The 22,731-nt window shown below is 43.7% G+C and overlaps 1 protein-coding gene across 6 annotated transcripts in view; it reads right to left on the bottom strand.

The window, feature by feature from the left end:
• Positions 1-22,731, bottom strand: part of NCOA1 (nuclear receptor coactivator 1) — a 1,575,181-nt gene that overhangs the window by 458,502 nt on the left and 1,093,948 nt on the right. For all 6 annotated transcript variants that reach the window (XM_069605680.1, XM_069605681.1, XM_069605685.1 and 3 more), the window contains one exon: positions 16,738-18,157. In XM_069605680.1, the coding sequence (XP_069461781.1) occupies positions 16,738-18,157 (1,420 nt within the window). The remainder of the gene's footprint in view (positions 1-16,737; positions 18,158-22,731) is intronic.

Consider the following 22,731-nt stretch of genomic DNA (forward strand, 5'->3'; position numbering starts at 1 on the left):
CCAGTAAACCCCTAAAATAAAATAAAATAAACTAAAAGGACAATCAGAACTAACCGAATAAAACAGATCTAAACAATGAAGTGGCTAATAAGAATAAATCATACGGAAACAGTAAAGAGACTTAAACTCCTGAAATGGACATAATGCAAGATGAGCGAACAAAATGAATGGCGTGGGTGAAATAGTTAGAATAGATGAAGCGTGTGGACCAGATGAATGCGTTGAGTGGATGAACGTACGAGTGGAAGAACAGATGACTATATAATTTGAATGAGCACATAAATCAAATGAATATGTATACTGGATGAGTGTATAGAATGGATGATCAGGTTGAGCCGTTGGGTATGAAGAGGGGATAAATTCATAGAGCGCCCGAGTGTCTAGAGCGCCTGAGTGAATAGAGCGCCTGAGTGTATAGAGCGGATGGGCGTACAGAGCGGATGAAGGTATAAAGCAGGTGAGAGTTGAGAGCAGACGAATAAATGGAACAGGATTACTGCGTATTAGCGAATGATTTTATAAGGCTGATGAGTGCATATTGCTGTTGAATGCGCGGCGGGCAGATGAGTGCGGAGGGCAGATGAGTGCGGAGGGCAGATGAGTGCGGAAGCTGGTGTGTTCGGGGAGCGGGCAAGTGCGGAAGCTGGTGAGTTCGGGGAGCGGGCAAATGCGGAGAGCACGTGATTGCGTAGGGTGGAATAATGTGTAGAGCAGATCAAGGTATGATGCATACGAAGGGATAAAACGGACAAATGCCTAGAGAAGAGGAGTTACATAGACCGGGTGAGTGCACAGAACGGATAAGCATGTAGAACGGATTAGTGCGGAATGCATGCAGAGCTGATGAGTGCGTAGAACGGATGAGTGCGGGAACTGATGGATGAGCGGAGCGGGATGGATGAGCTAAGCAGAAGAACGTATAGAGTGGAGGCTGCATAGAACAGACTAGTGTGTAGGACCGACAAGTATATTGAGCAGATGAGTGCATATGAGCGAAAGAGGGCATATGAAAAAGGGGTGCGTAAAAGGTGCTGGGTGCGTAGAGGGGCTGAGTGAGCAAAACAGGTGAATGCATAGTGTGTATGAGGGCATAAAGAGGACGAGGGCCTGGAGCGAACGCGTCCCTAGAGTGAACGAGTGCCCAGAGTGGAACTGACCTGTTGCTAGAGCGGACAAGTTGCGTAGAGATACTAAATGCATTGAGTGAATTGAACGAGTGAAATGAAGTGTGTGGGGCAGACAAGAGCGCATGCGTGGCGCACACAAGAGTGCATGCGTGGAGCAGACAAGAGTGCATACATGGGGCAGACTAGAACGCCCATGGGGAATAGAGTGCCCAGGGCGGTCTGGAGCGCATGAGTGCATCGAGCGAACCGGAGAGTGTGGCGCAGATTGGGATGCATGGTAGGGATAGGAGTGCATGGAAGGGAATGGAGCGCATAGAACTGCATGACGTATATAATATGGTTCGGAATGCAGAGAACGCTTAGAAAGAGCATATAACACATCATATCACACCACCACGCTTACTCTCCCCTCTACACCACCACTCAACTAGAACGCAGAGATACTATGACACCATTCGGTATAACTGTTCTCATACTAACATCTGCTGCATACTCCACAGCATTCTAAGTAAAACACTGCTGGTTACACCCCCACCAGCCAGGCGTTCTCCTCCGGCCTAACGCAGCCCCACTCGGTCTGGATAAATCTTGCCAGAACAAACACATACTCCTGATCTCTCAAAACACCACACCTACTGCTAAGAAGCAGCTATTACATGAATACCGCACCAGCTGCACACATAGCCGGTGCTCACACGCACCGTTGACTCTCTCTACTCTCTCTACTGATCTGAACTTCGGTTCCCAAGGGCGTTCAACCTACCAGTGCCTTCAGACCATACCAATGGTATATAAGGCGCTATATAAATGCAAAATAACATAACATAACATTGTAACTGATGAAGCAGTCATTGATCTAGAGGCCAGTGACTCAGTGTTTTCAAACAATTTGATGTCGGAAAACCTACCAGGCTCGCCAGTTATGTTCTCCGAGGCAAGTCACAGCACTGTAGAATCGATCTCTTCAACTCAGTACTTGTCGCTGATTAGACTTCAGACTAACACTCATAACACAAACACAACTATGATTGTTTATCATTCTGACACATTTCTAGAAGTGACATTGCAAGCAATGAATCTTGCAATCCAGGCTTTGGGGAATGTTTTCCAAGCCTGTGATCAAAAACGACATATTCAAGGGGAAAATTTACAAAAAGTTCTTATATGGCAAATTTCTCGGCCCTCTCATTTGGAATCTCAAAGCACCATGAAACATCCAGTCATAAGCCCCAAAGTCGTTGAAACCTCTGTAGCATGCCAAACAAATACCCAGTTGCCTATGGCGCAGTCACCAAAAGCAATCTCACTACCTAAGGGGCAAAAAGAAATTCCGCTGCCGTCACCATGTATTGAGAAAATAATCTATGATGTTATAGATGTCGACTCGACATCTGATGGGAAGAGTGTAACCCCACACTTAGCCATAGCAGACAACAGCTCAAGTGGGAAAAATAAAAAAAACGATACTATCCTTACACCGGGGGGGGGGGGGGGCCAGCTAAAAAAAAAAAAGAAATTGGCCTTAACAAAACTATAGAAAAACCAACAAGCTCCCAAGAGCATAGGGAAGGCCTCCTCAAAATAATTCTTCAAGGCCATTTCGATTCCAAAGAGAAACACCCTGATGGTCTCCTAAGCGATAAAGAATAAATATTGTCAACAAATGCAAGCAAGAACAAATGGGCTTGCCACATTCAATCCGGTGCAGGCCATGCATTATCTGCCTTTGGATGCTTTAATGGAAGAAATAAGGCATCACACCACCTCAGATTCTAATCCAACAAGCAAGGCGTCGATTGAACTTGGAAAGGTCTCATTATCAACTACACTCACTAGTGTTACAAACGAGACTACTCATGGCATACAGAGCTGAAATTCGTAAAGCAGTAGATGCTTACATGGCGGGGCAAGCACCACCTCGCCTTATCCTCCCTGTAAATCATATTCCTTAGCCTAACATGGATAAGCCGCTGTGTGACTGTAGTAATAATCAAAGAGAAATATCAGGAGCCGGATGTTGGGCAAAATAGTGCAAAGATACACACACTTCCACAAGGGATATCTCCAGCATTGAAGACTCAGGACCCTGGGTTGATGAGCAACTTGGCAAGTATAACGCTTCCATCTAGTAGCACCGATCCGTCTCAGGTCCTGCAGGCGCAACCTAATATCGGCGCAATGCCACCTGAGCTCTCTAGTTCTATCTTGTGCCTAATTGAGAGCGCCCTAGGAAATCTTCCTGTTCAAAACTCACAAAAGGTCCATTCTGAATCGAACAGTAAACTTAAATGTGATAGTCCTAAGAGTGTAGTGTAACTCCTCAAGAAGCCCCCAGCTGAATACTTTCTAATATTGGCATGTAGCCCCCCACTTACTCAATATGACCTAAATCCGACAGCTGTAATGGCTATTGTTTGATGTACAACAGCTGGAGGATTTTGTTTCTTCAGATCTGGCTTTGGTGGAATTCATCAGCAACAAAGATCTGAATTCAGTTATATTGTGGATGCACTCAAGGGTGGTCCAGAATCTAATTTGGCAGGCAAAAGATGCCTTGTACTGGTTAGGCTTCACCCTGTCCATAGAACCAGGAGCGTGGAGAGCCCAGCATTATGAAACGAAGCAAGGGGGTCCACCAAAAGCGAATCTTACTCGGCCCATGATTGTGAAAAAGCTCCAACAAACTGATATGCAATGCAAATGTAAGCTTGAGCACAACCGAGATTAACTAGATTTAGAATTTGGTGTGGGTCAAATGTCTCTTTTAAGCTGGAACACAAGAGGTTTCAAACATCTCCTTAATAACGATCAAAGTAACCTAAGTAAATGCGATATAGTGCTCTTGCAAGAGTCTTGGCTCACCTGTCCCCCAATCTGGGACAATCATGAAATTCACTTAAATCCCGCTTCCAAATCCTTGTCGGGCAGACCAACCTCTGGCCTGCTGACGGCTGTGAAACTGGGGAAGTGTTTGTCATTTACATTCTGGGCTGCTCCTAACAAGTACATGTTGTTGATCCAATTGTTGTGCCTGGAAGAGGAGTATGCTATCCTCAACATATACTGGAACCCGATAGTGTTATCAGATTTGTTTTTCAGAGACTTGACACAAAAATATGGGAGTGTCCCAAACACAGCAGTGGGGCGGGACTATGACAAACCAATAACAATGAAGTCCAAACTGCTGGTAATTTGATTTCAAAATTGTTTACATAGTAATTTGAATAGGAAGTGTATCGAATACGATATCACTTGAACAACAATTTAGTGGCTATAACAGACTCTAAAAAGCAATCGAGATGGTGTCATAAAAAACAACATTTTGAATTATGATGAATATTATGTTTCAAAGATACACCTCCTATTCAAATTACTATGTAAACAATTTTGAAATCAAATTACCAGCAGTTTGGACTTCATTGTTATTGGTTTTTCAGAGACTTGACCGCTTTGTTGAACATAGTGGCAGAAGAACAAAACATCAATTACCTCATTTTGGCTGGAGACTTAAACTTAAATTGCATTGCTGACATGGAGCGACGCAACATAGTGAGACACTGTAAATGGAACCTTTTGGTGAATTCTAGAGGTTTATATGTGCTCAATGGTGCCTTCGCCTCTGATATACCCCCAACGGCAACCTGGCACAAGGGGGATAGTACATCAATAATCAACTACATATATGTGAACACTGAATTGTGGCCTGCTATGAAAACATTCTGTGTGGTTAAATCCGAATTGAGTGAGCATAACATCCTCATGGTGGAGTGGGGAGCCAGGGTGGCAAGTGGAGTGGCCCAAATTGAACCCTCACAGGGTTGTTTGGTGGTGAATGCTGGTGGGAACCGTCTCTGATGGTAGGAGGACGATTTGGCGCATTTTAATCGTCTCTTAACTCAGGGTGGTATAAGCAATGACATGGGGGATTGTATACTGTGATGTAATTCAGGCATTCCAACAGGGGAAAACAAACAAAGCCAGCAGTGCGCCATTTGCACAGCTACGATAATGCAGTAAGACTAAGAAAATCGCAGTATCGCTCTGAATTACAAAAGCTCGCACTTTGTCCTCCCACCAGCAGGATGGCTGTAGCAAAACAGATCAAAACAAGTTATAGAAATTGGATTAAGGGGCATAGAGCACTCCTCTTTCAACAAGATGGTGCTAATATGCTAAAGATCTTAGCAAATAAAAATATCGCGAAAATGTAGGCAGTCATGAATCAATCAATAGTAGGTCCCCAAATAGCAATGCAATCCACTTCGGTGAATATGCAACTTTGGGTATCACATTTTACAAAGCTGTATGGGGTGGCTAAGGGCAGCAAGGCCCTAGAGCAATTAGAAATACCAATTGACTTCCATCTAGCAACTGATCAATCCAATATCTTACATCTTATTAAAACATCTAGCAACTCTAAGGCAGTCGGGCCGGATGGTTTCTCCAACCATGCACTAAAAACACACCCAGAGATTTGGTCATCTATACCGTGTAAGATTTTTTCAGCTGTAAATCATACACAGACCTTACCCAGGATGTGGACACAAGCCATCACGGTACCCATTTACAAAAAAGGAGACCAGCAATTTCCAGCTAGTTACCGACCCATTTCACTCCTGGAAATACCGGGAAAAATGTTCTGCCGACTAATCCTCAGAGAGCTAAATACGTGGGCTACAGCTAAAAAACTCACGGGCCCCTTACAAGCAGGCTTTGTTAAGTGTGTGGGCACTATCCCAAACATATTAGCCCTAACCATGATTCAATTGATTTATGCTGCTAGAGGTCAGGCGCTCTATTTGGGTTTTCCTTGACTTCAGAGCCGCATTTGACTCTGTAGACAGGGCATTGTTATTCAGTGAGTTGAAATATTATGACTGCCCTAATTCTTTAATCTCTTTGCTAATGCTATTTCACACGAATACTACTATGCGAGTGCGAGTAACCCTTGATGGCAAATTGTCCCCTATAATTGCTACGCACAGAGGCCTGGATCAGGGTTGTGCACTAGCTTTGTTTTTGTTCAATTTTTTCATATTGGACATCTGAGCTTCGTTCACAAATTGCGATGGCGACCCCCCCCCCAGATTAGGAGACCAAAAAATTCCCTATATATTATATGCGGATGATTTGGTCCTCCTACCACAAACTCCAAAGGGTCTCCAACAACTTAGCCATAACATAACGAAAACACAAATTGTAGTCTGCAATAATACGCGGAACACAATAAAACACAGGCACTTGCAGGACTGTGAACTATCCATCGTCCCTCAATACAAATATCTAGGTGTAATGATTCAGCAGGCCAAATCCGTGCAGCAGGATGTACTTGAACTCAAAAATAAGCTTCAAGCACTAATCTCTCAAACGAAAAATTTTAACCAAAAAGTTTGGAACATTTTCTTTGAAAAATATTGTGTTTTATAAAATGAAGGTTAGCCCCATCATGTTTTATGGCGCAGAAGGCACTATGCCAAAAAAACGTGCATTCTGGGATCTCCTTGAGTCTAATTATTGGAAACAGATATTACATCTACCTGGCAGCACTCCGATAGCCCTGATACGTCATGAACTAGGTGTTTTGTCGTTATACTCGCAGGTAACTTGGAAACAATGCGCTTTACTTCGAAAATGTCTGATGGGATTAGAAAATAGCACCATCTTGTCAGTAATAGCGCATTACTTGCTCACTTCTAAGAACAGGTTTTCAGTCACCTGGCGCCATCATGTACTGAACAGTTTAGCTGATGCAGAGGTCACCATAGACGACCTGATCACTAATCCAGATCGGGCTAAAACGAAAATCTTTCAACAGGATTGGGTGGACAATCTAACAAAATGTACTTTATCTAAAGATTATAATAGCTTTCTGTTTGGCTCTAAAAAGGTACGGAGTCATGGCGGAAATGTCCCTCCCCCAACAAAATAGCTGAGGTTTAGATTAAACCTATGGAACACACGTGATGTCTTGTGCAGAAGAAACATGTTGTTGCCTGAACAAAATTATTGTAGATATTGTCTAGATCGAAATCAAAAGGAAACTCTTCAGCATCTCTTCAGTGGAGTGTATGGCATTAAGAATGGTCAGAGAAAGATGCTTTAAGAGACTACTTTCCTCGCAAAGCTATCTAGGTCGAAATCATACATGGCAATTTTTATTCTCAAATCCGCGGCCAACAGTGCAAATTGCTATAGTGCAATACTTATAAATGATTTTACCTATCTGTATAGAATGATCACATAGGGGGCTGTGATTTGCCTCCGAGGTGTGGAGTGCATAAATGCAGTCAGTAAAAAGGTTGAAATATTAACACGGCCACAAATTTTGTGTACGGTTGAGAAGCAGATGCAGGTATACATGCATTTAACCTTCTTGTGTTTTTTTTTTTATTTCTGCTTTTCATGCTTTATGTACCCACTTCTTGATATTGCAAACATTCTAATTTTAGTAATATGTGAATGATAACTGATATGTAAAATATTTGAAAAGTTGTACATTTTTATTCCTGTTTTCCATTTGTTAAGTACCCACATCTGGACATTGCAAATATTTTAATTTTAGTAACATGTGAATGATAATTGATGGATATACGGGGTGTAAAGGGAAACTATCCCCATCAGTCTATCAATGTAGTGGGCTTGGCAGGGTATCACATTTTACCTTGATATACACATTTAGCACACAATCCATCAGACATACCATTTATTTAAGACAACATGATGGTGCTGTCTAAGACGTGACAGGGTCAGGGATGTGATTCGGTCAAGAGAGGTGAGGAGATGAGAGGGAATCTAGTCACTAAACCCCAGAGTGCATGAACATGTGCAGGGATATAGGTATATTTCATTTTCAGAACCGCAGTTCCCACAATGCACCTTTGCGCAACCAGGGAAAACCGTGGCCTGGAACCAGGGCAATGGAGTAGAGACCAGAAATGGAATGGAGTGGTATTTTCCCTGCTCAAAAGAGAAGACACTCAACACCCGACCCCAGACGGACCCTAGGAAAATGGTGGGGCAACAGAAAACTAATGGAGTGAAAAGAGACTGCATGGGAGCAGGAGAAGACATATACATCCTCGCCAAACCCTGTTGGAAACAAAAGTCACGAGCACATGAGATTAACCACAGGGAAAACGAGCAGCCAGAGCAGAACCCTGCCATCACATAAATGGAGACTTAAAGGGAGTGGGGCTAGAAGACTTCTTAAAGCCTTCCAGGGGAAGGCAAAACCCCCAGGGGAATAGATTAGCCAGGGATTGGCCAAGGAGAGCATGTGACATGGAGGGCCATTGGAATCCGGGAGGAACCCCACAACAGCGTACAAAGGGCTATAAAAGGCAAGTACAGAAGATTGTGAAAGGTGTTGGTGTGAGGTCAGGAGAAGAAAAGGGGGGGGATCAATAGACGAGCAAGGAGGGTGTACCAGGTGGAGGAGACTGCTGGAGTATGTTATGGGATTTTATGGACCGCACGGTCACCCGAAGGCATCATGGCGCTAGAGAGGAGAGGAGGCCATTGAGCCAAACAAGGAGAGAGACCGCAACGAAAGAAAAGCTGAATCAAAACAGGAAGGTCTTTAAGGCTTTCTGGAAGATCAGGTGATTAGATAAAAGTCTCACCGATAGTGGTAGGGTATTCCACAGTAGTGCTGCAGCAATTGAGAATGCCCGGCCACCCACCCGGGAAAGCCGTAAGGAAGGCACACAGAGCAAGCCAGAAGCAGCAGAACGCAAAGAGCGGTTAGGGATGTATCTTACGAACTCAGTGCGCAGGTACTCAGCACCTTCATCGTGGAGAGCATGATGTATGATACACAGCGTTTTAAATTGAATACCCTGGGCCTCAGGGAGCCAATGTAGGGAGCGCAGTACAGGGGTAATATGGGGCCTGCAGGGGGACCCTTTTGCCACCCGGGCCGCCATATTCTGAAGACGTTGCAAACAGCCTACCAGCCCCTTGTGCTGGGCATGGTAAAGGGAGTTGCAATTTACTCAGAATCATGGCAGCTACAACTGGGGGATGAAGGGTGACAGGGATCATATGGAGTACCTTCCTAAGGATTTTTTACTGAAAATGCCCAGACTGGGCAGTCATGGACAGATTGTCTGATATTTTGTACTTTAGTGGAGGGCACCTGTAGTGGGCCCAGAGAGGGGGGCCAGAAGGAAGAGATCCAGAGTGAGGGGTCAGGAGAAGAACCCACCACCAACACCTCAGTTTTTACCCCATTCAATTTCAACCAGATGTGGCCTATCCACTCCCCCACGGCCGTCAGGCACTTATGTAGGCACGCCTATAACACAGTCGGATCGAGGTCAAGACGGATCAGAAGTTGGGTGTCATCAGCATACGAATAGCACCTGACGCCAAGGGAGCTGATGAGGCGCACCAACAGGAAGATATAAATGTTGAAAAGAATGGGGGACAGAGCAGACCCTTGAGGAACCCCACAGCTAAGGTGACAGGACTTAGACGTGAAAGGACGAAGAGAAAGGGTTTGAGATCTATCCGCCAACAAGGAAACGAACCAAGCCAGTGCCTGACCCGAAACACCAATCTGGGTCAGGTGCAAAAGCAAGGTGGCGTGGTCTACGGTATCGAAAGCCGCTGACAGATCTAAAAGAATCAGGGATCCGACACCGCCACTATCCACCAGCCTAGCCATATCGTCCTGACAGAGACAAGGACATTCTCCGTGCCCCTGCCAGGACGAAAACCCGACGGAAGGAAGCTGGATGATTCAAGAAAAGAAGATAGGATAGGGGGGACCAGTGATTCCAGAAGCTTCATCAGGAATGGAAGAAGAGAGATGGGTCAGAAATTAGAGGGCAGTGCCAGGTCCGAAGATTGCTTCTTGAGTAAGGGAATGACCAAGGCCGCCTTAAGTTAAGAGGGGATAAGTCCCGACTGGCAGGAGATGTTCACAGCTACAGTAATTTCACTAAGGAGGTCTGCCGCAACCTCTTTCATCACTCCCAAAGGAAGTGGATCAGAGGAAGCACAGGATTTCATCCTGGAGTATAGAGAGTGAAAGGTATGGTTGGGTCTGAGAGGGTGACACTAAGTGTGTGTGTGTGTGTCTAAGTTGAAAGCCGAGTAGAAAGGGGGAGTTGAGAGTAGAGGAAAAGGGAAGAGATTTGTGAATAAGACTGTGTGCATGGCCGAGAGAGAGCAGTGAGAGGTGAAAGGGTAACAGGAGTAGGGGCTGGTGTGGTGATGGGAGCTAGGAGTGTAGCAGAGATGGGAGAGCAGGAGGGAATTGAAGGTTTTAGAGGAGAGACAGTGCGAGAGATAGACAGGAATAGGGGAAGGATTGTTGAGAGGGAGAAAGGTAAGTCTAGGCAGAGGTGTAAAGTCAGAGGGGGGGGGACTATTTGGGTGGAAGAGACCAGTAAGATCAAAGGAGGGCGGGGAGAGCGAGAGATAGATAAGAATATGGAAAGGATTGTGGACAGGTAAAACCACGAAGTGGTGTAAAGGCAGAGGGGGAGATCATTTGGGGGGGGGGGTGTGAGAGAGAAAGAGAGAGAGAGAGAGAGAGAGAGAGAGAGAGAGAGAGAGACAGAGAGAGAGAGATCGAGCCATCAGGGAGACAGGTGGAGAATGCCATGGCCGTTATCATCCCTCCCCCTCCTTTAAGGTAAGGGATAGATCCAGAGAATAATGGTTACCTGGCAGTAGTTTCCGAGAATGAATAAGCCGCGGAGTGGAATAACGAAGCCTGCAGTAGGGAGATGAGAGCCTACTTTGAGGGTGAGGTAAGTGGCAGGGACCACACCTAGTCTGAGGACATCCCAACTATATAGGTATGATTGTCTGGTAGTTACTTTGCAACAATCATTATCTGAAATTACTTACATAATTTGCAGTCTTGGCATGAATGGTGTCCCAGTAGACCGCTTCAAATATCACTGAGATTTTTGTTGGGGTTCTTGATAACTACAGTAATGAACACCACTGAAAAGTCAAAATGTCTTCCACCTCCTCCAAATGTACTACATAGTCCCTACCTTTAAGAAGGGTAATACAATAAACTTTTGTAACAGACACTGATTGGGAGGGTTCTATGTTTTTTCATCAACAGACACTGATACATTTGTTAATCCTAAATTCAGGCGTTGCCTTTTTTATTGTAAAGGTGCGGGCTGCTGTGTACCTCCCCTCTCCACCCTGCCCACCAACCTTCTCATAACCCATCATACCCCCTTATAAATGTATGTATATTTTACAGCAACAATCGAATTCAGGCCAACTAAATTTACAAGTTTCAAATTTGTGTCAACAAAACCACCATATGCTGACAAAGAATAATTAGAAACAAATTACATACTGGACCGAACACACAATGTGGGTTTCAGGAAGAGCCGGGCATCAATGATCAGATTTTGAACCTCCACCTTACAGTCTCAAAATACGTACTGGGGAAAAACACTCTTATTCCTTGTCTATATCAAAGTTAGTATGGAGTTTGACTGTTAAAAGACAGTTTTTGTGGAACACATTAGAGAACCTAAAGTCCCACGTGAGGGGATTGATCTTTTAGTTGCATTATATCAAGGTAACTTTGCGACAGTTCAATTTGGCGTGGGGGAAGAGTACAACAACGTTTACCATCAATTGTAGGGTGTGTGAAGGGTGTGTGCAGTCCCTTCTTTTCAACATAAGTTTATTCCTTTAGCAGCACAATTTTGGCAGCACCAAAACATACTCCAAAACAGGGTAGGCGACATATTACATTTTTTTTCATATACAGACAGCTGCATATTGATTGCACATACCCATCAAGCTTTACAAACCCTTCTTGGCACTTCTTAGAATTTACTATATGGTGCAATATGACTTTAGTGTACATTTTAATAAGCCAAAGGTGATGGTAATGGGGAAAACAAAATCGATTCCAGCATATATGGTAATTGGAAAAAACTAAAGAACAAAGTAGAATTTCATTAATAAGGGCTTCAGATATCTAACACATCAAAATGGCATTAACATGTGGAGAGGCTGGGCTTGTTAATGCTACAAGGTTTCAGAGCTTTGTTTAAATTTTCTAAATATTTTGGTGCTTGGCCTTTGGACCCTATGAAGTTGGTGTTCAAGGCCAAGGCGTGCTCTCTCGCTACGTATGGTTCTGAGATATGGGATACAGAGATTGTGCCCCCTTGCAGGAAATATAGAACACATTCATATTTTTTAGGGTTGCCACGGGCAGAAGTGACTTTCTGTGCACCTGGAAACAAGCTTCGGCTATGTCAAATATATTAAAAGAATTGCGCTAGTTACACAATGGATACAAATGTGGTCTAACAACGCATTAAAACTAATGAAAGATTATTATACAGGGCCTTCATTTTACCCATACATCTCATTTGATACTTTCGTTAGCATATGGTAAAAGAGGTCTGAGTATCATAACTCGTGAATGTTGGTATGTTACACTTGAAGCAATTCTTTGCAATGCTAAATATATAAACCGAATACAATGCAGGAGTACCTGAACTCAGTGCAATAGAAACTGAGAAACCAGGTGTGAGCATGTGTGATAATTACTCTGTGTGTAATGTCGCCAATTATTTAAACTGTCACTACGACTATGTAACTAATTTAAAATGTAATTTGTTAGTTCTTTCAGTCAAGTCTGGAAAATGGTCCTAGAAGGAGTGACAGTTGTTGCGTGCTTTGCACAAGTGAAAATGAGACAAAGATTTTTTTAGTTTTTAAGCCAGAACTATGGTGCTATCAGAAGAAGGACATTGATTCACCTTTCAAAAGAAAGAGGTTTTAACCAATGTTGTCATGCACTTCTATTTCTCTTATTATTTCAGGATAAATGTGTGAGATGGGCTGTAAATAGTTTTGTCACAAAGGTTTGGAAATTTAGAATTTATTTTATTTGTTTATGGATAATTCACACTGTCAAACATATGATGATAGTTGCACTATTTGCAGAGGTATCTTAAACATTCATGTTTTGTATACATAAGCTATATTGCACTCTATAATTATTTTTTAAAAAGAGCATGGGTTCTGTAGACAGACATAACACACTCATCAATTGTTGAAAATCAGTGATCCTGTAGGTCGCTGTTCCGAGTCGCTTATCGCTTTGTGTGCTTTGCATTCTGAAGTGAACTGCCCTGAGAATGGGTGCGTGTGGCTGGCAGACATACTCCAGACGTGCAAGGGAGGCAAGAGTTGGCGTGCTGCAGCATACTGGGACCTTCGTGCGCTATCCCACCAGTCTCCTCACTCTGGCACGGTGCAGAGCGTTGCGGTGCAAATATCTCGGAAACAGTGCGTTCTAGGGCCATTCAAACTTGGTTTTCGAGGCCTTTGAGTTTTGTTCCTCACATTGAGATGCTTAAAATGAGCTCTGTCTGGTCCCTTATACCACCACATTGATGTTTTTTTCCATTTCAGACAACAGTCCTGTGTGTGAAGGGCTGAAATCTGGGGAAAAGGAGTGGCGTGTCCAAACGTCATGTAGCCAGTAATGTCCAGAGGGTCCTAGCAGGCAACTATGCAAAATGTGGTGCAGATTGGTGGAACGGTGTGGAATTGTGTAAGGACCAATATAACAGAGTTTCTGCTTTACATAGATAGAAGAAAGATAATAATAAGGCTGCTATATTGTCATTTATTTTCAATGGAAATTTGTAAATATTATGTTTTTATGGTGGGTTTCCACGAAATAAAGTTTTTTCTGACATTCACTTTCTGACCATTATGATTGAAATGTCTTATAGATGTATCTCGATGCTCGTTTAGACGCATTCTATAACTCCCAAAATTAATATCGCCCTAGGAGTATGGGAGTGAATGGGAACCGTGCAGCATGGAGTTATGCCAGAGATTAAAGTATTTTCTGTCGATTACCTCTTCTTAGCCGGAAGCCTGTTGTTAGGTGGTCTGTCACAGTATTGTGGGGACATATGAGTGTAGGTGTGGCAGTCCTTGTTTGAGTAAAGCAGGCTTAGACATGGAGGTGCGAGTAGTAGTTTGTCTCAGTATTCTGGTACTACGTATGGTTCATGTTTGAGCACTTGGCATCTAGAGATCTTCAAAATCTCTTTCAACAATTACGTTGTGGCACATTCCTTTCCCTGACATTAGCCTTGACTGGGCAGGAGACTGGTGTGCTTGTGGGTGGTCTCAGCATTGTGAGACTATTGATGGAAATGTGTTTGATTGGCCACATAAAATGGACAAGCCGTTTCTCCTGTGGATTGATCCGTTCTGTTTCTTGGGTCTTGTTATATATGACAGTGGGAGGAAGGATGCTTTGCATGTTTGTTGTCAGAAAGCGTAATGTGTTGGGTTTTATTTTGTTCCCCTGCTGGCCACTAGAATGGGAGCTAGAATGCTCTCTGAGAGAATGTTGGGGGAGTGGCTTTTGAACTAATGTTCTGTGTGTGTGTCAGTTGGGGTTGAGCTAGGCTAAGTTAGGTGGCCGGATGGGGTCTTCCTGTTTTGTGCATACTTGTGATGTAAGAAGTGTTTGATGGACCATACCAGAAATAAAGCCGAAGTGATCTACAAGTGGACATCTCCTGTCCCATCACTGCCTGATTTCTGTCCGTAGAACACAATGTATGTTTGTCGTATCATTTTTGACCAGGGAGTCAAAAGTAGCTCCTGTTAGCTGTTAGTTTCATGCTAACCAGGCTATTCTAGGATGCAAGGAGGAGCTATATAGATCTCTGCTCCTGGAAATTTCTAACCCTGTAATATGGTAATTACTTAACTAAAAAAGGGAATTCCTAGTGCCTTACCTATATTCAGGAGTCCTGAGCAAATGAAGTGCCACTTCACATGTTCAACTATCATGCACAATAAGGGCTAACCAGGATACAGATAGTGAAAGTAGATGGGCAGACAAACCCATATTAAGGGAAGTAAACTCAGTAACAAGCCTTGCTGCAACTAAACTAGTTAAAACCAAGAATGATTGAGCCTTGGGTAATCTAATCACAATGATTTATAAATATTTGAGCATCTTATGTTCTGTAACCAACCTGTACTGAATTACCATTGCTTTCAGCTAAAAAGAGAAGTTCTCATAGGCAATTTGGGTTCATTTGAGAGCAAATTGGCAAAGGATTGTGAATAAGAATAAAACGCATATTTCCTAATTTGTTTTATAACATAATACAAAATAACTAAATACATTGTTTGGTATATAATTAAATATTGTGCTTCCACTTCTATTCAAATACAATGTAAATAAATATGAAAAAAGAAGCAGAGGGTTAATTTCAGTCTTCTTAAGTTCCTTCTTTTAAGAATCATCCATTCTAGCCCATTAATTCATGCCTATTTACAAAATCATAATGTCCTATATATTCAATTTCTAACTTACCAGTGTAATAAAAATAGAACATAACCTAAGTAGCCGTAAACAATTTTATTTAAAAAGAAATTCCCAAACATTTGAAATGGGTAAGCATATTAGTTTAGGTGGATTAGTCAGACAAAAATTCATTGTTTCGCTAGTCTGCGAAATATTAATCTTAGTAAGCACAAGAAGGACAATGCGGTTGTTCTCTTCTTTTAATCGTTTGCAATCTTTAAGTCATCTTTGCAAATATTTCCAGAGAATAAAGTTTAAGGCTTCTAGAGCCCTTAATGAAAAAGTACAGACACAAGTAATTTCTTAGTACATAGGACTCTCAAACCGTAAATAGGACTCTCAAACTCCAAGTATTAATGAAAGAGACTTAAGAAACCCCCTCCATACTGAAGGCAAAAGGTACAAACCCTAAAGTGTTTAAGGCTGAGACTGGGAGATCAAATACAAAAAGTAAATACTTCACCAAGGAGTCCCTGGCCAACCCATGTTAAAACCTCTAAAGTTCAGATTTAACTTTATAAGCTTAGTCTTTTTTTTTGTATAAAGTCTGTCTTTGGAAGAAAAGTTATGATTTCCTAATCTCTTAAATCCGGGAATTGTTATATGATCATTGTTATATAATGTTACGCAGATGTTAACATGCAGTTAGTCATTTGCCTATCACTACATGGATAAGTACATGTTATGTATATCCATGTGCCCCCCATGCCCCTGATCTGCTCTGCTTACACAAGGATCTGCAGACTTCCGTCTTTACCATTCATTTATTCCAAACTATACATAACACACCAGACTGGATGGGATAGTTCTTGCTCATTAAATGTTTTGACATTTCCTTTTTCTCTCTGTCTAATTCCAACCCCACTCGCCTATCTCCACATTTTGTTTGACTCTTCTCCCCTTCCGCTACTGTCCACAGCTCTCTTCTTATAATTTGTTTGTAGTTATTCAGATTTTTTGTAAAGCACTGTTCTAGCTATATGCATTGTAAAAATACTCAATCAAAAAATAATAAATATATATCTTCAATAAAGCAACATGTGTATTGGTTTGTTGATGTCATTTCAGAACAGGAGTAGCGATGTGCATTAAAATCAATTTTGCTAGCACTTCTGTAACTTTCTATGAATCGTACAGAACTAGCATGCTGAAAAGGCTGTCAGATCTTCCTGCAACCCTGATACATCATCATCATTCCCCATTATGACACAATCTGTTTGGATACAAAGGCAACACTTAGGGACCCTCAAAAACACTCACCCGATTTTGCGTCTCTAATTTCACATCCTCCTGAACTGACTTGGTGAGTGGAGCTGGTAGGCACGTTTCTATTTGCTCTGTCTTTTCCACTTTAATCTTCACATCATCCAGACTTAAAGTGGGCCCAGCTGATAACTCTTTCTCCTCCTTGTCGAGGAGAACACGCAGGAGCTGGTGATCTTTGGTCTCCTTTTTCTTTGCTGTATCTTGTTCCAGTTTCACATTCGGAGGATTGGCTGATGTCTGGCTAGAGGCATGTGCAAGTCCAGAGCCACTATCCTTCTTGTCATTGTCCAGGGACAAAGTGGAGATGTCTGAAGGACTGCCCTCCTGTAAGAGACGATGTAGGATTTTGTGGCGCTCCGTCAGAGAGCTGTGTGAAGAGGGACATGTTCCACTAGAAGAGTTACTACAGGTTGAGTTAGACGAACCTGTGCAAGAAAGCGGATCCCTGCAACTTGTGTCCACATCCGCAAGCCGTAACTGCTGTTCTGCAGTTGTAGCCAAAAGCTTTACAAGTCTGTGACTGGAGCTTGTTTGAGGACATTTATTTTCCCCTTCCGATAGCCTGTCAATCCCATGCTGCTGGCTGGAATCCAGTGGTTTATTAGCATCACTTGAGCTGTTGTCAGGGTGAATCATGTCACGCAAAATAGATGCAATTTCCTTGCTATCCTTTGGCTCAATTTTCATTGGCTGCATGTTTAACCTTCCAGGAGAGCCCTGTGAGCTCATCTGTCGCAGAACTGGAGATGTTGTTGAATATCCCACAGGAGTTGTAGGTCCTTCGTTAGACCCTTGCAACGAGTTCACAGGGGTATTTGGAAAAGATCTGCTGTTACTGTTACAACCAAGGGGAGAAGTTGCAGAAAAACCAGCAGGGGGACTGGGTCCTTCATTCAGCCCATGCATAGAGTTTAATGGGGTATTAGCAAATTGTCTGCTATTACTGTTGCTGCATCCACTGCCTGCCATGCCTCCTGGGGAGTGAATGGAAGGCATAGTAGGGGAAAAGGGATTACCCGACACTCTAGGCCTCGTGACCAATCCAGGACTGCCACGAGGTCTTGGAGACATGAATTGGGGTGGGCTTATTCCTGGACTGCTCATGGGGGAACTGTTAAAGTTTACATGGTGGTTATTTTGGGGACCTCCCTGCCCCTGGTTTAAAACATTACCGGCACCTGCTGGATTTCCAGGGGAGCATGCAAAGCCTGCCTGGTTGCCGTTGGGATTGTTGATGTTGTTCAAGGCAGAGCTCGGCTGCTGGTTTAAACTGGTGGTCAACATGCTGCCATTTGATGAGGTGGTGGATGAGAAGCCTTGCGCTGGGCTGATGTTAGGGTTCATTGAGGGACTTAGTCGTGGTAGTGGCATTGCAGAATTAGGGGTTTCTTGAGGAGAAAGAGGACCATGTTCCCTATGGAGTAAAGAAAACCCAACAAATGAATTGATTACTTTTTGAAAATGTATTATTTCCAATTAGTCTCAAACGCCAATATTATAAGAATGAGGAGGCCGGCCGTGTGCAGAATGACTAAGAATAACCATGTGCAGTAGGTGTAAGAAAAACATGACTTACTGTAACAACATTTTTGCTGCTTGAATTCAATTCTAGACACACATACTATTTACAGTTCACAATCTAGTGGTTGGTTTTAATATTTCACTGTGTTTACGTTATGTTTTGTACTAGGTGTTGGTATCTGGATACTATTAGTGATCATATATGTACATCCCAAAATTCTGCTGAACATATTGCTTAACTTTTCACACTAATTATGTTTAGTAAATTGAATTGTGTTGTGGAAAATATGTAATATGCAAAAAAAACAAAAACACACACACACCACACCTAGCAAACCTGAAATGTGCAAAAGAACTTCTATTTACTAATTACTGTTGATCGTAACCTTACCACTCATAATGTGCCAACCTGTTGGGCAACTGGGTGGACCAAGTGTTAACTAAAACGGAAACAAGCTGTAAAATACTGTTAGGTTATTAAGTTCCCTTTTGAGCTTGCACATTTTTAAATTCATATGCTATACTTTGTTCAGCAAATAGATGCCTTCATCTAGGAGGGTGTTGCAATTGTGGCAATGTTAAATATTCTTTAACAATCTCGTAAAAGCAGTTATTCGTGTCTCTAGGCAATAATGCTTCGTTAAAGTATGCACAGAATTCCAAGTTGGGTGCCGATTTACATATATTACCTAGTGGTACATTTGGTAAGAAAGCGATTGTAGCACCAATTCTCTGGTTGAATGGGCACTAGGCTTGTGAAGTAGCTGTTTGCCAGCCAAGCTGTAGTTTTCCTGGATGCATTAAACAATGCATCTGAATATTCCTGCCTTGCTTATGGGATCTCCTGTCTGTAGTAAGCTGAAAGGCACAAAACAGTCACTGGCCTTCGAATGTCTTGTGTTCTGTTAATGTAGTATATTTCTGCCCAAAGAAAGTTAAGTGTATGCAGACTCCTTGCCGCACTGGACAGAGGTTATTTCATAAGGTAACTCAACCGATTAACATGACATTTCAAAATCATGGATGTGCCATGAATAAAACCTTGCTCTTATGAAAGCCCAGGAAAAGTTCTACTTCCGACAGCCTGTAGGTTTCTCACTCTGCAAATGGAAGTAAGAGCCACTATAAAAGCTACTTTGAATGAGCAGATGCACATGGGTTTAACACAATGAAGGATGAGTCTATGTAGCACAGTATATATGGCCATGTGTGACATTGATGGGTGCAACCATTTGCCCACTGCATAAAGGCATTTGCTACTCAAACGCTCCAACAAAATAGTGTGTGATTTGAAGTGGTTTAGGGTGCCAATGTAGATAAACTAACTTTAGCAAGTTTACACTAGTCTAGATCTAGCAAATTAATCTAACAACATTCCTTGTTGAGCAATGTATGGGATACATACAGAATTTCTTAATGGCCAAACTATGTTAGGAGCTAAGCTGTTCATTACATCTGGAGTGGGGCACAGGCCCATCCCTGGCTTCGAGTCAGAAGGGTCGAGTATACCGGCATCTTGATGTAGGGTGCTACTGATAGTAGATGTTGGTGCAATTAGTATGGGCCTCATGACAAGTGTGCCAGTCCAGAAACAACAGGGCCAGTAAGCCTACAGGCACCAGTGTTTCCGGACCAGCAAACTACGGTTTGCCTGATGGAGCCGCTGTGCCCGACAGGTCTGACCCTGCCGGGCGCAGCAGCCACAGTAGGCAAGCCGTCGCGGAAGCTCCTGCACCATTAACAACAGTGCCGGTGCTTCCATGGTGCCCATTCCCACAGGATTCGATGGGAATGGGGACTTACAAATTGCCGACGCCTGACTTCCCGGACCCCCGGGATTGTAATCCCCCAGTGTTACCGGGAAGTCAGGCGCCGGTAATGGTTTTAGGGTCCAGCCGCAACCCGCCGTTATCGGTTACCAGTCAGTTGGTCGAAAACATTTGGTCGACAGGACAATTGGTCGACACCATTTGGTCGAATGCCAAATGCTCGATTTTTTTTTTTTTTTTTTTTTCTACCCCTTTTTTGGGTTTTTTTGGGGGGGTCCCCGCCCCCCCAACCCCCTTTTTTTTCTTTTTTTTTTTTTTTCCCCACACGAAAACCCACAAAACACATATATATATATAAAAAAAAAAAATTCGACCATTTGGCATTCGACCAAATGGTGTCGACCAAATTGCAGTCGACCAGTTTGTTGTCGACCAATTGACCGGACACCGCCGTTATCACTAGCAACGTTACCGGCGGACCCGTAATGAGGCCCTATCAGTCAGTTGTGTTATTATATCTTGTGTACAACCTTACAACATCCTGAAGCACCAGTGTTGGAGGCAAACATTCCTGATCAATTGATCAGCACTGCAATCCCCAGAAATGCTGGGTAAGAGTACCTGATGATGGATGGCGTCTTAACATTCGTTGTTTTCTTTTGTTGCAAAAAGATCTACGTCTTGTGATAAGGTCAGTACCCTGACCTTGTCAAGAGGGGATGGAAACCCCTCTCAAGCAGGGGTGGTAGGCCTATGCGGGAGAACACCAGTGCCAGTCCCACCCCAGAGGGAGACCGTGGCAGTTTGGAGGGTCCACAATTCCTGTACCCTTACCATGGTCCAACTTGTATATGTGCAGTTTCAAATTATATCACCCCATGCCTAAGACCCCAAATGCTGAAAGCGTTTTCTCTTCACATGTCAGAAATACAACAAATCAGGAAGGTGAAAACCCACAAGGTAGGAAGCAGTAGCGCCCCACACAGTGACGTCTGAAATCTCTTGCAGAAAAAGAAAACACCAGAGAGGGAGAGAGACAGGTGCTATATGCCCCAGGACGCCTGAGGAGGAGTACAGGGCAGGCTCCTAGACCACCATGGACTTGAAACTGAACGTTAGCTGCTCCAATAGCCTGTACTTACCTTAAGGGGAACCACACCTCAGTGGAACCCCTAACACAGACATGAATACTGTGCAGCTTGGGCCTTCATTACTGCAGCATGGTGGCCCCGTGTGGAGAAAAGGGGTGGGGCTTAAACGACCAACGCCGAGCCCTCCCGGGCAGGGAAGATATGGCCAGAGTGGTCACAGTCAGAGGACCAATCAGGAGATAGATAGGGGGTTAAAGGCAGCAACAGGAAGTTGTAGGTTGTGCGGATGATGTCAGAGAGGTGGCAGGCCAAGAGACCAGCAGGAGGAAGTATGTTGGAGTTGATTTGTGTAGCCGTTTTTGTTAGCACGTGAGGCATTGGTTAGTGAGTGCAAGTGGTGCTGAATTATGAGTGTGCATGAGAGTGGCAAGCATGTTTAGGAGTGTAAGTGTTGGATGTGAAGAGATTGTGTGAGCGAAAGAAGGATGTTTGAGTAGAAGGTGGGGTGGAGGTAATAGTAGTATGGCGGTGGGAATAGTAGTGTGGAGGTGGGAGAAGTAGTGAGGAGGTGGGAGTAGTAGTGTGGAGAAGGGAGTAGCAGAACGGAAGAGGAAGTAGCAATATCCGGCAGAATGTAGTAACAAAGGGTGGAGACGAGGTGTAGAAGGAGAGAGAGACATTGAAGGGACAGAGGAGGCAGACACAGGAAGTAGAAGAGTGAAGATGGTCCATGGAGCAGAGTAGTGAGAGGAAAACATCAGGAATTAAGAGGGAAAAAACCAATTGTACATGTTAGAAAGGAGACCGAATCAGGCAGAGCGACGAGAAGGCACAATCCAACACCGCTTTTAGTTCACTAACCATTGGATAGTGTAGGCACAGTCTAGGAAGACCCATGGTAATTTTAGACCGAGAAGGCACTCTGCATTTAGGTTTTCACTTCTAGTATTAGGAAGAGCTTAGGCAGTAGGATGGAAACTGAGGTATGTACTAACCTGTACAGTAGTCCCTGGAATCCCGGTCGACGCAGTAGAATCTCGTGAAGGTGTGCGTCGACCTCCACGTAGCAGCCCTGCAGATGTCGAGCAGGGGCACACCAGACAGGAACGCCGTAGTAGCAGCGATCGCTCTGGTCGAATGGGCTCTCGGACGGCCGGGCAACGGTCGGTTTTCCAACCGGTGACAGTGCATGATGCAGTCGGAGAGCCATCTGACAATGGAAGTCTTTGAGAGAGCCTTCCCTTGATTCACAGGTCCAAAGTTCACAAACCGCTGTGATGTCCTCCGGAAACTATTTGTGCGGTCCACGTAGAACTTCAGCGCTCTAGCTACATCTAGCGAGTGCAGAGTCCTCTCAGCCGGCGACGAAGGCGATGGGAAGAAAACTGGCAACACCAAGGGCTCATTGAGGTGGAAGTCCGACGGCACCTTGGGCATGAAGGAGGGGTGCGTCCTCAGCACCACCCTCGTGTCGTGAAAAGTCAAGTATGGAGGCTTGCAAGACAGGGCTTGGATCTCTCCCACTCGTCGTGCAGAGGTGATGGCCACGAGGAATGCTGTCTTCCACGACAGAAACTTCAACGGCACTGAATGCATAGGCTCGAATG

This window comes from Ambystoma mexicanum, chromosome 4p, assembly GCF_040938575.1.
Source record: "Ambystoma mexicanum isolate Mex_15411 chromosome 4p, UKY_AmexF1_1, whole genome shotgun sequence".
NCBI lineage: Eukaryota > Metazoa > Chordata > Amphibia > Caudata > Ambystomatidae > Ambystoma > Ambystoma mexicanum.